General features: G+C 35.7%; 1 protein-coding gene across 1 annotated transcript in view; it reads right to left on the minus strand.

The window, feature by feature from the left end:
• LOC149814379 (Early-responsive to dehydration stress protein (ERD4)) overlaps positions 1 to 12,314 on the minus strand; it is a 61,557-nt gene that overhangs the window by 25,412 nt on the left and 23,831 nt on the right. The window contains exons 4-5 of the mRNA XM_089990351.1: positions 7,338 to 7,550; positions 128 to 190 (exon numbers count right to left, since the gene is read on the minus strand). Coding sequence (XP_089846477.1) covers positions 128 to 190; positions 7,338 to 7,550 — 276 coding nt within the window. The remainder of the gene's footprint in view (positions 1 to 127; positions 191 to 7,337; positions 7,551 to 12,314) is intronic.

Below are 12,314 nucleotides of genomic sequence, written 5' to 3' on the forward strand. Positions count from 1 at the left end.
AATACTTAATTGAATCAAAGAAACCACCCACACAAGGGTCTAACAAATGTTATTGCATAAGGATACTCAAAAGAGAGATACTCTTTACAATGCCTAAGAGGGCATATTTATACTACAAGAGAGGCACATGGGGGCAGCCCCAGATGGCTGTTGGGGCAGCTCCAACAGCTATATGGAGCTGTCCTAAATCCTAATCACACAAATACAAAAGCAAAGGTGAAAAGGACAAAAAAAATAAAGTGCAAAAAGACAAGTAAAAAAAAAAAAGTGGGCTGAAGAAATAAAGTGCAAAAGACAAAAGTAAAAAAGAAAATAAAGTGGGCTGACGCCTATAGAGTAAAAGGACCGAAATACCCTTGATATTTCGGTTTATAGTATATATATATTTTAACACCCCCCTCAAACTCATGATGGAACAATCGAGAGTTTGCCAAGTAGGAAGTGAAATCTGAGTGATGGAAACACTTTGGTGAAGAAATCTGTAGTTGATATTCTGATGGAACATAAGGTAATGCGATAGTCTTTCGCAGAAATTCTTCACGGACATAGTGGCAATCCATTTCAATGTGTTTTGTCCTCTCATGGAACGTATGAGAGCTTGCAATATACACAGCGCTCTTGTTATCACAGCATAATTTGGAGGGGTTTTTTATGTGAATTCTCAAGTCCTCCAGTAATTGTCGAAGTCATACTAACTCTGATGTAGTTGTTGCCATGGAGCGATACTCAGCTTTAGTTGAAGAGAGACACACCTGTTGTTGCTTCTTGCATCGCCATGAGATTAGAGAGTCACCTTCAAAAACACACAAACTAATTGTTGAGCGTTTATCATTCACATCCCCTCACCAGTCAGAGTCTGAGTACGCAATGACTTCTAATGAGGAAGAGGGTGACAAAAACAGTCCATGACTTATAGAATTCTTAATATATCTAATAATTATCATCACAGCACTCATATATACTATAGTGGGAGCATGCTGAAATTGACTGACAGAATGAATAACATGAGAAATATCAGGACGAGAAATAGAAAGGTAAGACAAAGCATCAATCATTTGTTTGTATGGGGTTGGATTTTGCAAAGGTTCTCCATCATCCTTATTCATTTTTGCATTTATGACCTCTGGAGTGTCAACCAGTTTCTCATCTGAGAGTCTTGATCTCTCAATAATCTCTGATGCATACTTAGTCTGTGATAAAAAAATAACCACGAGGTGAGTAAGTCACTTCAATACCAAGAAAATATCTTAAAAAACTAAGACCTGTCATATCAAAGTTGTCTTTAAGCACATCTTTGATATGATTTACTCTCTATTTATCACCTCATATGATTATCATATCATCCACGTAGAGTAGCAGTATAATCATCCCTGCATTGGAAGACTTAACAAACAATGCAGTGTCAGTAAAATAAGATTTAAAATGAAGTTGAGTCATTAGATTACTCAATCTATCATACCAAGCTTTTGGAGCTTGCTTTAATCCATACAAGGCTTTTCATAACCTAAGAGTTTTTCCATGTGCTAAATTCAAACCTGGTGGAGGATCCATGTAGACCTCTTCATCTAAATTACCATTCAAAAAGGCATTTTTTATATCCATTTGAAAGATAGGCCATTTTTGAATTGATGCTATAGATATAAGGGTTCTGACAGTCGTCATTCGAGCGACTAGGGCAAAGGTCTCATCATAATCAAATTCATATTCTTGATTATACCCTTTAGCTACTAATCAAGCTTTATATCTTTCTAATGTCCCATCCCATTTAGTTTTAATTTTGTAAACTCATCTACATTCTATAGTTTTTCGTCCTTTGGGTAATGTTTGGATTTCCTAAGTTTTTGCCTTTTCTAAAGTTTTTAATTCATCATTCATCGCTTTAATCCATTCCTGATGATTTTTGGCTTCATAATAGATGATGGTTCAGTATATGAATGTATAGCCATTAAACATGCTCGGTATCTTGGTTTAAAGAAATCATATGATACAAATCTACTAGGGGGCTTGGAAATTCTTATTGATTTTCTAATACTAGCATAGTATGTATCTTGATTTTGTGAGTATCTTTCTAGAGCACATGGTGGGTGATCTTCGGTCCGCCGAGTGTATGTTTGTATGGTAGTATGAAGGGGGTCAATATCATCAAGACCATTGTCTACATTTTCTCTTACATCATGAGCGTCTTCATTTTCACTCTCATGCTCATTATGAATGTTTTCACACCTATCATGTTCATTGATAAGATAAAAAAGAAACGAATAATCATAGTTCTCTTGGATTTTTTTTTTGCTAAAACCGTCTTCATTTTCCAGAAATGTAACATTTCGTGAAACATATAACTTGTTTCTTTCCATGTCATAGCATCTATATCCCTTTTGATTTTCAGCATAGCCTAGAAAGACACAAGAAATGGCTTTTGGGGAAAGTTTGTCATTTCTATGGGTAAGAACAAAACATTTACATCCAAAGACTCAACCTTTTATAATCGGGGGAGATTTTAAATAATTTTTCAATGGGAGATATATTTTTAATAGTTTTTAAAGGCATTCTATTTATTAAATAAATAGTCGTAGGAGCGGCTTCGACCCAAAACATTTTTGTAACATTTCTTGATATAAGAAGTATTCTAGTGGTTTTAATAATATGTCTATGCTTTCTTTCAGCTAGACTATTTTGTTGAGGAGTGTATGGCCAAGATTTTTGATGAATAATCTCATTTAGGTAAAAAAAAATGAATTCTTTTGATACAAATCCCCCCCTCGGAATCAGACCTAAAAATTTGAATGTTGGTTTTGAATTGAGTTTTTACGTAAAAATAAAAAAATTAAAGCATTCAAATACTTCTAATTTTTGCTTAAGAAAAAAGATCTGATAACTCTGTGTTGAACCCATTCTTACACCGATCTCCTTACATCTGAATGTATTAACTCAAATGGTTCTTTAGATATAAAATGACTAGGTCCAAAAGATAGAGATTTCATTTTTCTGAGCACAAATCAAATCCCTTTCATTACAATTTTCAAGAAAAGGGAATAAATACATTTTTGTCATACTTGGATGTCCTAATCTCCTATGCCAAATTTCAATACCTTTCTTTTCAACAAAGTTACAAAAACTTGATTGGATAATGTAACACTTGCGAATTTTGTTTATTTTAACTTTTAAAACTGAGTAAAATGCAAGTTAAATTCAGACAAAATTCAAGAGTTTAAGATGAACTAAGACTCTAGTTAGATCCGTTATAAGCCGTAGATCTCATAGGCGATCCGATTTGGCAATTATGGATATAGGTTGGTTCAAAAAATGCATTTTTCATAATGAACTAGCCTCTATTTTAGGTTTTTCCACTTGTTTCGGATTCAGAAATGGATTTTTCAAAATTGACCGAATTGTATTTTTGACCCAACCTGGTGTCCCAGTAGGGTGCCACTGTGGCATATGGGGCCCAGAGGATCACGACCAGCTCAATGGAGTGCCATGTGTCAATGTGAGGCCCATAGGGGCATGGAGGTAGCCAAGGGTATAATGGGTATTTGCACTCTCTACGCCAAGTGACGACTCCTACAGATCCTCCAAGTGGATCTCAGGTCATTTGGTAGGATAGGTCATATATGGATCCAAACATTAGTATTTAGATTCAATACATATTTAGACTAATTAATGGATTTCATATATATTGGATATGGATCTAACCCATATTAATTGGATCCAATGTGATATTGGATTAAATTTTAGGTTTGAACTCTTAATTAAGGAGTTTGGACCAGACTGGATTTGGTCATTTGATCCAATCTCAAATAGATTGGACCCATAGGTGGGACGCTCCAAACAACGTCATTACTATTTTGACAAAAAAATCGGTTAATCGGTGGCTCTCCTATTAAATCGGAGTTGACCATGACGTTCCTCATCTTGAGGGCATCAAGTTCGACTATCTATACGCCCGAATTGGTTGTGATTTGAGTGTTCTATAGTCGGTCAAAATTCATACCTAATTGCAGGTTAGAAATCAACGTTTTCCGGCATCAACTATTTTTTCAGTCAATTGTGTGGGTACGATTAAATCTAAAACCACTACGATGATCTACGCTTCAAGGGCTATCGAATTGACTATTTAAAAGTTGAATTTTGTTAAGTCTTTGGGTCTGTAAGCCTCTCGAAAGGTTACCATGTCAGTAGAGCCTAGGCTAGGGTAAGAAGTCACACCTTTCTTCTCTAGCTTAATTAATTTTGAAATCTAATGAGTTAGGACACATAATTTATTTATTTATTTTTACTAATAAAAGAGATTAATAGATATTAACCTTTTATATTAGAGACGAAACTCTTGCCTAAACTCATACATAAATAGAACTCATGAGAAAGATTAACAAGGTTAGTTCTCTCTCATTCGCCTATTCTTATTAGAATTCTCTAATCTTTCTCTCTTCTCTCTCCTATTTCTTGTCAACCTCTTTGTCTTTCATCTTCTTCCTCTATTCTCAATCTTGGAGTTTTTCCAGCAGATATGAAGTTACTCTAAGGTGATAAGATGGGAGATGAAGGTGTTAGCACATTCGAAAACTCGATTAAGGTAGGATTTATCTTACTCATAGTCATAGATCGAATGCAAGAGCATAGATCATGCGTCTTGCCGATTCTATGGGTTGGTCCATGATGGATTAGATTTGGAACAAGTTAGAAAAGTGTTAAAATTGTTTTTAAATCAATACCATGACTTGAAACGGATTTAAAAATATGTTTTCGGTAAAACTATGCCAGAACGGCCAAACCGGAAAATCGGGTAGTGTGAAACGCATAATTTCAAGATTGGCACATCATTGTTTCCATCATAATTGAAGTAATATTTATTTCCTTTCATGTGTTTAAAGTATGAGTCATGTTCTTGCAAATTTATTTCATGTGTTCTATGATAATTTAGCATGTTAGCATCTTAAACTAGATATTATATGCATAAATTGTGAGTTATATTGATAGTTTAGGATTTGATGAATGTTTTATGATCATATGACGTGTTTATGAGTCTACGTGGTGCTTAGGTACTATATATATATGGTTGATGCATGATTGAAAATCAATATTGCACGTTGATGCTTATGTTTTTCCTATATTTATCATGTTTTATATTGTGATGCACATGTTGTCAGAATTTTCTTAATTGATTCATTGCGGTAAAATGATTGTAGCTCTCAAACTGAATCACTTCTAATCAAATCCGTTTATGGAGACCTTCTAGACATTTGAGAAAAAACTAGGTCCCAGTGGTGGTACAGAATTGAGGGTTATGGTTGTTGCAATACAAGACAGGAATTTTGTCTTGTATGCAGAGCAAATTTCTATAGTCAGTTTTGCTGAAAATCCAATACATCAATGGTTTGGTGTTTATAGCTAATTTTTTGATGTGTTATGGTTATTATGTTGGTAAATCTAAAAATAAAAATAAAAAAACATATTTATTATCTGAATATCCCAAGGTCTTACACAAATCAGGTGAAATTTTGGATTCTGCAGATAATCTAGATCTAGAACTGTTTCAGACAGGGTCTGGTTCAGAAAATCTAGAAAATTCATATGATGGATTTTTTCTTTAAAATAAGAATCTTTTAAAAGCTAATAGGTATAGCTAACAACAAAAAATTTAAAAGGTTGAGATTCCTCTCGAATTGGGTCTAGGCCCATTTATAGTCATAAAAATGCTTTGTGTTGATTTATTTTTCACGGAGTTCTATGTCAAGTGGATAATGTCACTTTAGGCTCTAAAAGAGTTAATTCATCCCAAAGGAGAGAAAGAGCATTATAATATTTTTTTATGCTCATATCTCCTTGGGTCATGGTCCTCACTTTCTTTTGGAGGTTACAAACATGGGTTATATTATATCCCTTAGGGAGTACATATCTTGGAGGTACTTCCAAGCATCAGTAGCAAATTCAAATTTTGCCAAACTAGAGCATGTTTTTATTTTAACACTATTAATGAGTCATCCCATGATTTTGGAATGACCCATCTTCTACTCCTTCCATCTCTTTTCATAGTCAGCAATGACTTTGTTCATTTTTTTTCCTTGATACTTCTTTGTCATTTTTATTCTTGGTAAGCACAAACTTTGGTTCTTTCTTGGATCCGTCCACCAAGCCCCATGAACCCTTTTCCCAAATTTTATGTTTCACTATGGATACTCACATCATATAGATTGTATCATTGAGTCTCACAGGCATATTGACAATGACTTCTCTTTCATCCTCCATAGATACAAGAAAGGAAAGACATAGAAAGACAGAAAGATAGAGAGGGAGAAGAGAATGAAAGTGTTCTTTTAGACACCACGAGTTCACGATCACACAATCCACGATCTCACGTCCACTCAAACAAGCTTCACGAAGATCAAAATTGTGACAAGTTCTGACACCATGTAATGAAACAAGGTGTGCACAGAAACAATGCCACTAAAGGGTAACAAGATGCACAATCACAAAAGCCACTTATGGGCAAAATACACAAAGCCACAAAGGGTTAACACAATAGAGAAAAATATTATCTTTATTGTGTTTAAATGCACACAAAATGCATATATAACAAGGGCATCAAGGTCCCATACTTATATACAACATGGGGAGTGAATTCAAGTAGTTGGGGAGCCCCCAACATATTGTCAAGGGCATTGACATAAAGCAAATGACAAATATAAAAATAAAGAAAAATAAAAATATGAAAAAAATTGTTTAGCCACTAATGGGTTGTTCCTATTACAAGGGTCAAAAGATCAGAATACCCCTGGAAGGTAAAACATATTACAGACACAAAAAAATATACATATATATACGTATTAGGACATACATATATATATATACCCATATTTTAACATACAATGCATCAAACACCACATGAAATGCAAGAGTATGCATGAATAACTGTGTTGGCATTCTTCCTTTGTTCTTTAGCATTGTTTGCACTTAATTCTTTATAGGTTAATTCAAATCTTCTAACAAAAATATGCATGAGACTAATGTATTGTCTCATGCATATAGCGAGATATTATTGTCTTGGTCAAATAGAGGATAAAGTTTTTTTTTTTCTACTTGTTATCTCAACATCATCCACTGCTCAACCCACCCCGTATCATTGTCATATTTCTATGCATTTAAACACTTGAACTATTTCATTTTTTTTCTTGATTTGTTTATTCAAAATTCCACATACCTTCTACTAGAGTTGAACAAAGATTTACACATCACAAACATCTTTAAGTCATAAGCTTACAACTTATGAAACAATGACATAAATAAAAAGTACATAATTCCTGTAATTTCACATTTAACAAAGAGAAAGAAAAGCTTACAGACAGCTCCTCGATATTTTGCACATCATAAGCCATTTGATATGAATGATATGTATGGGGATGATGTTTAGAGAAAAAATGGTCCACAGAACACCCACGATCCTTGTGCTCACTGCAATATGGGATTCCTCGAACAAGAATGGTGAATAGATCAGGCTTCTGCTTAACAATATGAAGCTGCTGAATCCGCCTTTTCAACATTGAACTGTACTCCTAGGCACAAACTATAGTGATTAGAAATTAAATGTTGACATTCGTAGGAGAAAATGCTTCAATTGATAGAAAAAACTTGACATTATTTCTAACACTACCCATTCCACAAATTGCACAGGCACATGAGAGATGCATTCACACACACATGCACATCATAAACCCTTCCATGAGTGTGTATTAGTTGGATTAGGTCCAACCACTTCATCAATCATTTTCCAATTATGAAAAATTGGCTGCCACACTTATAACATCAGATTTTATTTTTTGAGTGAAATCAAATCAAGAATTTCATGAGTCTTGAGCTAGTGAATAGCACCCATCATGTCAAAACAATGTGAAAAAATCTATTACCAGTGAATCTGGATATCAAAAATAAAAATCATGAAGAAAAAAATGCAAATATTCACTACAGAAATTCCAATATACAGTCATGTTCAGTACAATTCCTTAAACCCAAATGGTCAATTTCTCAACCCATATAAACTATATTCATAAAAAAAATTGCCCTGCTGACTAGTGAAAGAAAAGGTGGCACGATAAAATTTTCAGCTATTAAAATTCATGCAGTAAATTTTGCATCAAATGCCTTTTGCAAATTAAAGGTAAAACACAAAAGGTTGATGAATCTGCACATGCACACACACAGTGCACCTATGTCACATGGGTGCGTGTGTGGGTGCAGGTGCGGGTGCGACACGGGTATGGCCCAATTTCAACAATTTTGGACACGGGGACACGGCTATATATATATATATATATCCAGTGTGTGCATATATGTGGATATTGTCCTCTAAAGTTTGGCACCAGCATGAGTGTTTTTACTAACTTTGCAAATTGTACTTTTTGCAAATCTAAGTCATTGTTGGTGCTTGGGCACTGCCATGGTATCCTTGAAAAAGTAGGGTTGAAGGAGCTTCCAAAAGGCGCGACCAGGTTTGAGGTTCGTTTTCTTCTCTCTCTCCTTTCATTTTCTTCATCTCTCCTTTCGTTTTTTTTTTTTCTGGAGGATTCACATCTCATGTGAATCTCTAAAATCATCATGTCTCACGTGAATCTCTTAAACTATCCTATTTCTTACTCTTGTATTGAAAAATCACGTTTCACGTGAATCCTTTGTTTCACGTGAATCCCTAAAGTCGACCCATCTTCTTCTTCGTCTGAATATTCAGATCTGGTCGTGCTTTTGCACCAGATCTGAAGCACTTCATCTCTGCGCATTCTCCTTTTCACTTGGACCGAAACATTCAGATCTGAGCGTGAAGTTGCATCAGATCTGAAATATTAAGTTTTTTATTGTCCAGACTTGATATTTGACAGCAGATTTCAATCTGAGTTTATTTCTATCAAGCGTCTCCACTTTATAGTATATTTCTTCTCTCTGTCACAACTGATATTCACATAGAAGTTGTCTCTCCACATCATACCCATCTGCGTTTTGTCTGAAAACACAATTAGTTTCAAATTTTGTTAAACGTGTGAGAACTTCCTATTGCGTCAATCACAAACCTTATAAATAAAAAAAAGGAAGGGAAAAATTTAGATCTGGTTCCTCTTTGAATCTGACAGTCTCTGATCGCCAGTTTCTTGAAGGTTGCTCAGCTTCAAAAAAAAGGGCGACCAACAAAGTTCTCTGGCAGTAGACTGGGCACTTCCTGAATACCCTTGTTAAATTTTTTGCACTTCGTGAATACCCTTGTTAAATTTTTTTTTCTTTATGGATTCTCATTCTTCTCAATCAAGTCTTCCTTCAAGTTTCCTCAATCAGCTTGTTTCTAAAAAGTTAACCACCTCAAACTTTTGGAAGAGGCAAATCATTCCTTTTATAAGGAACTAAGGTCTCTTAGGTCATCTGGATGGAATCACTCCAGTCCCGCTAGAATTTGTTACGAGAAAAGAAAAAGATGATAAAGGAGCAACTTCAATTGTGTATGTCAAAAATGTAGAATATCTCAACTGAGAAAAGAAAGACCAATCAGTAGTTGCATACATTACCTCTACCTTGTCTCAAGAGGTTCTTGTTGCAATCCCTGACAATTGTACAGCCCTGCAACTTTGGGAGAAATTGGTTCAGACGTATTCACAAGTTTCACAGGCGAGGATAGTTTTTCTCAAGAGAGAATTCCAGCTGCTGAGAAAAGACTCAATGACCATCATGGAATATTTAAACAAGATGAAGACTATCACAGACCAACTTGCAGTTATAGGATATGCAGTGAGTGAGAGTGATATGGTGCAACAAACTCTGAGTGGATTGGGATCGGATTATAATATGATCGTCACTTCACTACTATGCTTGCATGCTCTTCCTACTTTTGATGAGTTGCGGGCTAAATTAATTCAGTATGAAATGACTCTGAAAGGATTTTCTGAAAAAACCCACGCTCATGCAAATTCTCAAGAAGTTTTTGGCACAGGGGTGACTTATGGTCAAGAACGGGGGCGAGGGGGACAAGGGCGAAATGAACATGGAGGACGTGGATTGCTTCCTACTCCAAATATGTCGACCCATGCTTAGGGACAAAGATCTATCCCTACTTACTTTTTTTGTAACAAAAGGGGGCACATCAAGGCGAATTGTTGGCACAATCCTGAAAATAAAGGAAAGACTCCACAGACAAAACCAAAAAGAAAGTCCAGCAATATCAGGGACAGTGGAGAGATTAGAGATCTGTTGATATCCGCCTTGTCAAAATTGAATTTAAAGCAGAATGACCAAGGAACTTGGTTTGTTGACTCAGGGGCAACAACTCACGTGACTGGTGATGCAGGTAAACTTTTTAAACCTATTCCTTATTTTGGTAAAAGTAAGATTGTCACTGGAGATGGATCCTACCATCCTGTTTCACGTTGGAAAATCTGTCATTCCCATGTCATATTCTACTCTTGAACTTTCTGATGTCCTTCATGCTCCCAATATCAAGAAAAATATTGTCTCTCTTTCTAAACTTGTTGATGATAATCATGATTCAGTCGAATTCACTCCCTTCTCTGTGTAGGTCAAAGACTTTCGTACGAGGAAAACATTCGCTGAAGGAAAGAGACAAGACAATATGTATGTCTTTCAAGAAGCTCCATGTCATCCCGTCCGCTCTACTTATCTGGATTTGAAGTCTACGTTAGAGTCGTGTTCTTCCTCTTCAGCAAATATTTTTAGTATTTCTGAATATAATAAGCTTTTTCTATGGCACAGTCGATTAGGACATTGTGGGAGTCATTTTATTGAGAAACTTGTTTCTAATAATCTCATTCCAAAAGAAAGTCTCAATGTGAATGAGAAAAGTCAAAAGTGGTACAGTTGTCTTTTATGCAAGTCATGTATTGCCTTTTCACTCTGTTAATAAGAGAGCTTCAAAGCCTTTTGAGATAATATGTTCTGATGTATGGGGACCTGCCCCAGTTGCCTCTGGATCTGGAAGCAGATACTACTTAATTTTTATTGATAGCTACTCATGATACACCTGGATATATTTCATACAAAATAAGTCAGAAGTTTTTCTTTTGTTTCAAAACTTTCTTTCCTTAGTAAAAAATTAATTCTCTGAGTCCATACAATTTTTTCAATGTGATGGAGGAGGGGAGTTCTCATCTAGTGACTTTATTTATTTTCTTCAAAATAATAAGATAGGAAGAAGGGTATCTTGTCCACACACACCTCAACAAAATGAGATTGCTGAGCGAAAACACAGGCATATCGTCGAAAGTGCAATGAGTATGCTCCATGACAGTAATCTTCCCATCAATCTGTGGACAGAAGCTTTTCATTTTGTCGTACATGTGATAAATAGATTACCTATGGTTGTTTTGGAAAATAAGTCTCCTTATTACTGTCTTTTTGGGATTCATCCTAGTTATCATGATTTACGTGCCTTCGGATGTGTTTGTTATGTGCACATTGATCGGTCCATGAGAAACAAGTTTCAGGACAAGGCTCAGAAGTGTAGATTTGTGGGATATGCAGACGACTACAAATGATATAGGTGTTATGATCCCGCTAACAGACGTATCAGAATCTCAAGACATGTTGTCTTCGATGAACAAAATTTCGATCACAAAGCTGGCACAGTGGATATGCCTTCTACTACAACTGAAGTTTATTATCCTTGGCTGAACTCAGAACTTTTTGCTAGTCTCAATGAAATCTGTTCTTCAGACTGCGTGCAGACGGAAGAAAAAAGGTTTAAGACTATTGGTGCATCGAGATCACATAATGGGAAAGAAGTACCATCATCGGTATCGGGCAAATACAAGGGCATTTCTTATACTAGACAAAGAACGATTGCGTCAGGTCTTTTAAATCATGCCCCAGCAGCTGCACCTACTTCCTCTCATATTCTTGAGGTCAGAAGATCCAATCGCATGCGACATCCTATTGATCGATGGGTTAGCTATAATAACTTCTCCTTAGATTTTCAGCTCTTTTTAACTGTCCTCAATAAGGAAGATGAACCTATTATGTACTATTAGGCAGCCACTTCTACCAAATGGGTAGAAGCCATGAATGATAAAATGCAAGCTTTGCATGAATGTGGAACTTGGGAAATTGTTCCCAGACCACCTGACAGAAATGTTGTCGGATGCAAATGGGTCTACAAAATAAAGTATAAACCAGATGAGACCATTGAACGATACAAGGCAAGACTGGTGGCAAAAGTGTTCACCCAAGAAGTAGGGCAAGACTATGATGAGACCTTTAGCCCAATGTTGGGAATGGGAACGATTCGAATTATTCTTTCCTTAGTTGTTGAACATGGATGAAAGTTGAGT

This window comes from Nuphar pumila, chromosome 15, assembly GCF_984573655.1.
Source record: "Nuphar pumila chromosome 15, dmNupPumi1.hap1.1, whole genome shotgun sequence".
Lineage (NCBI taxonomy): Eukaryota > Viridiplantae > Streptophyta > Magnoliopsida > Nymphaeales > Nymphaeaceae > Nuphar > Nuphar pumila.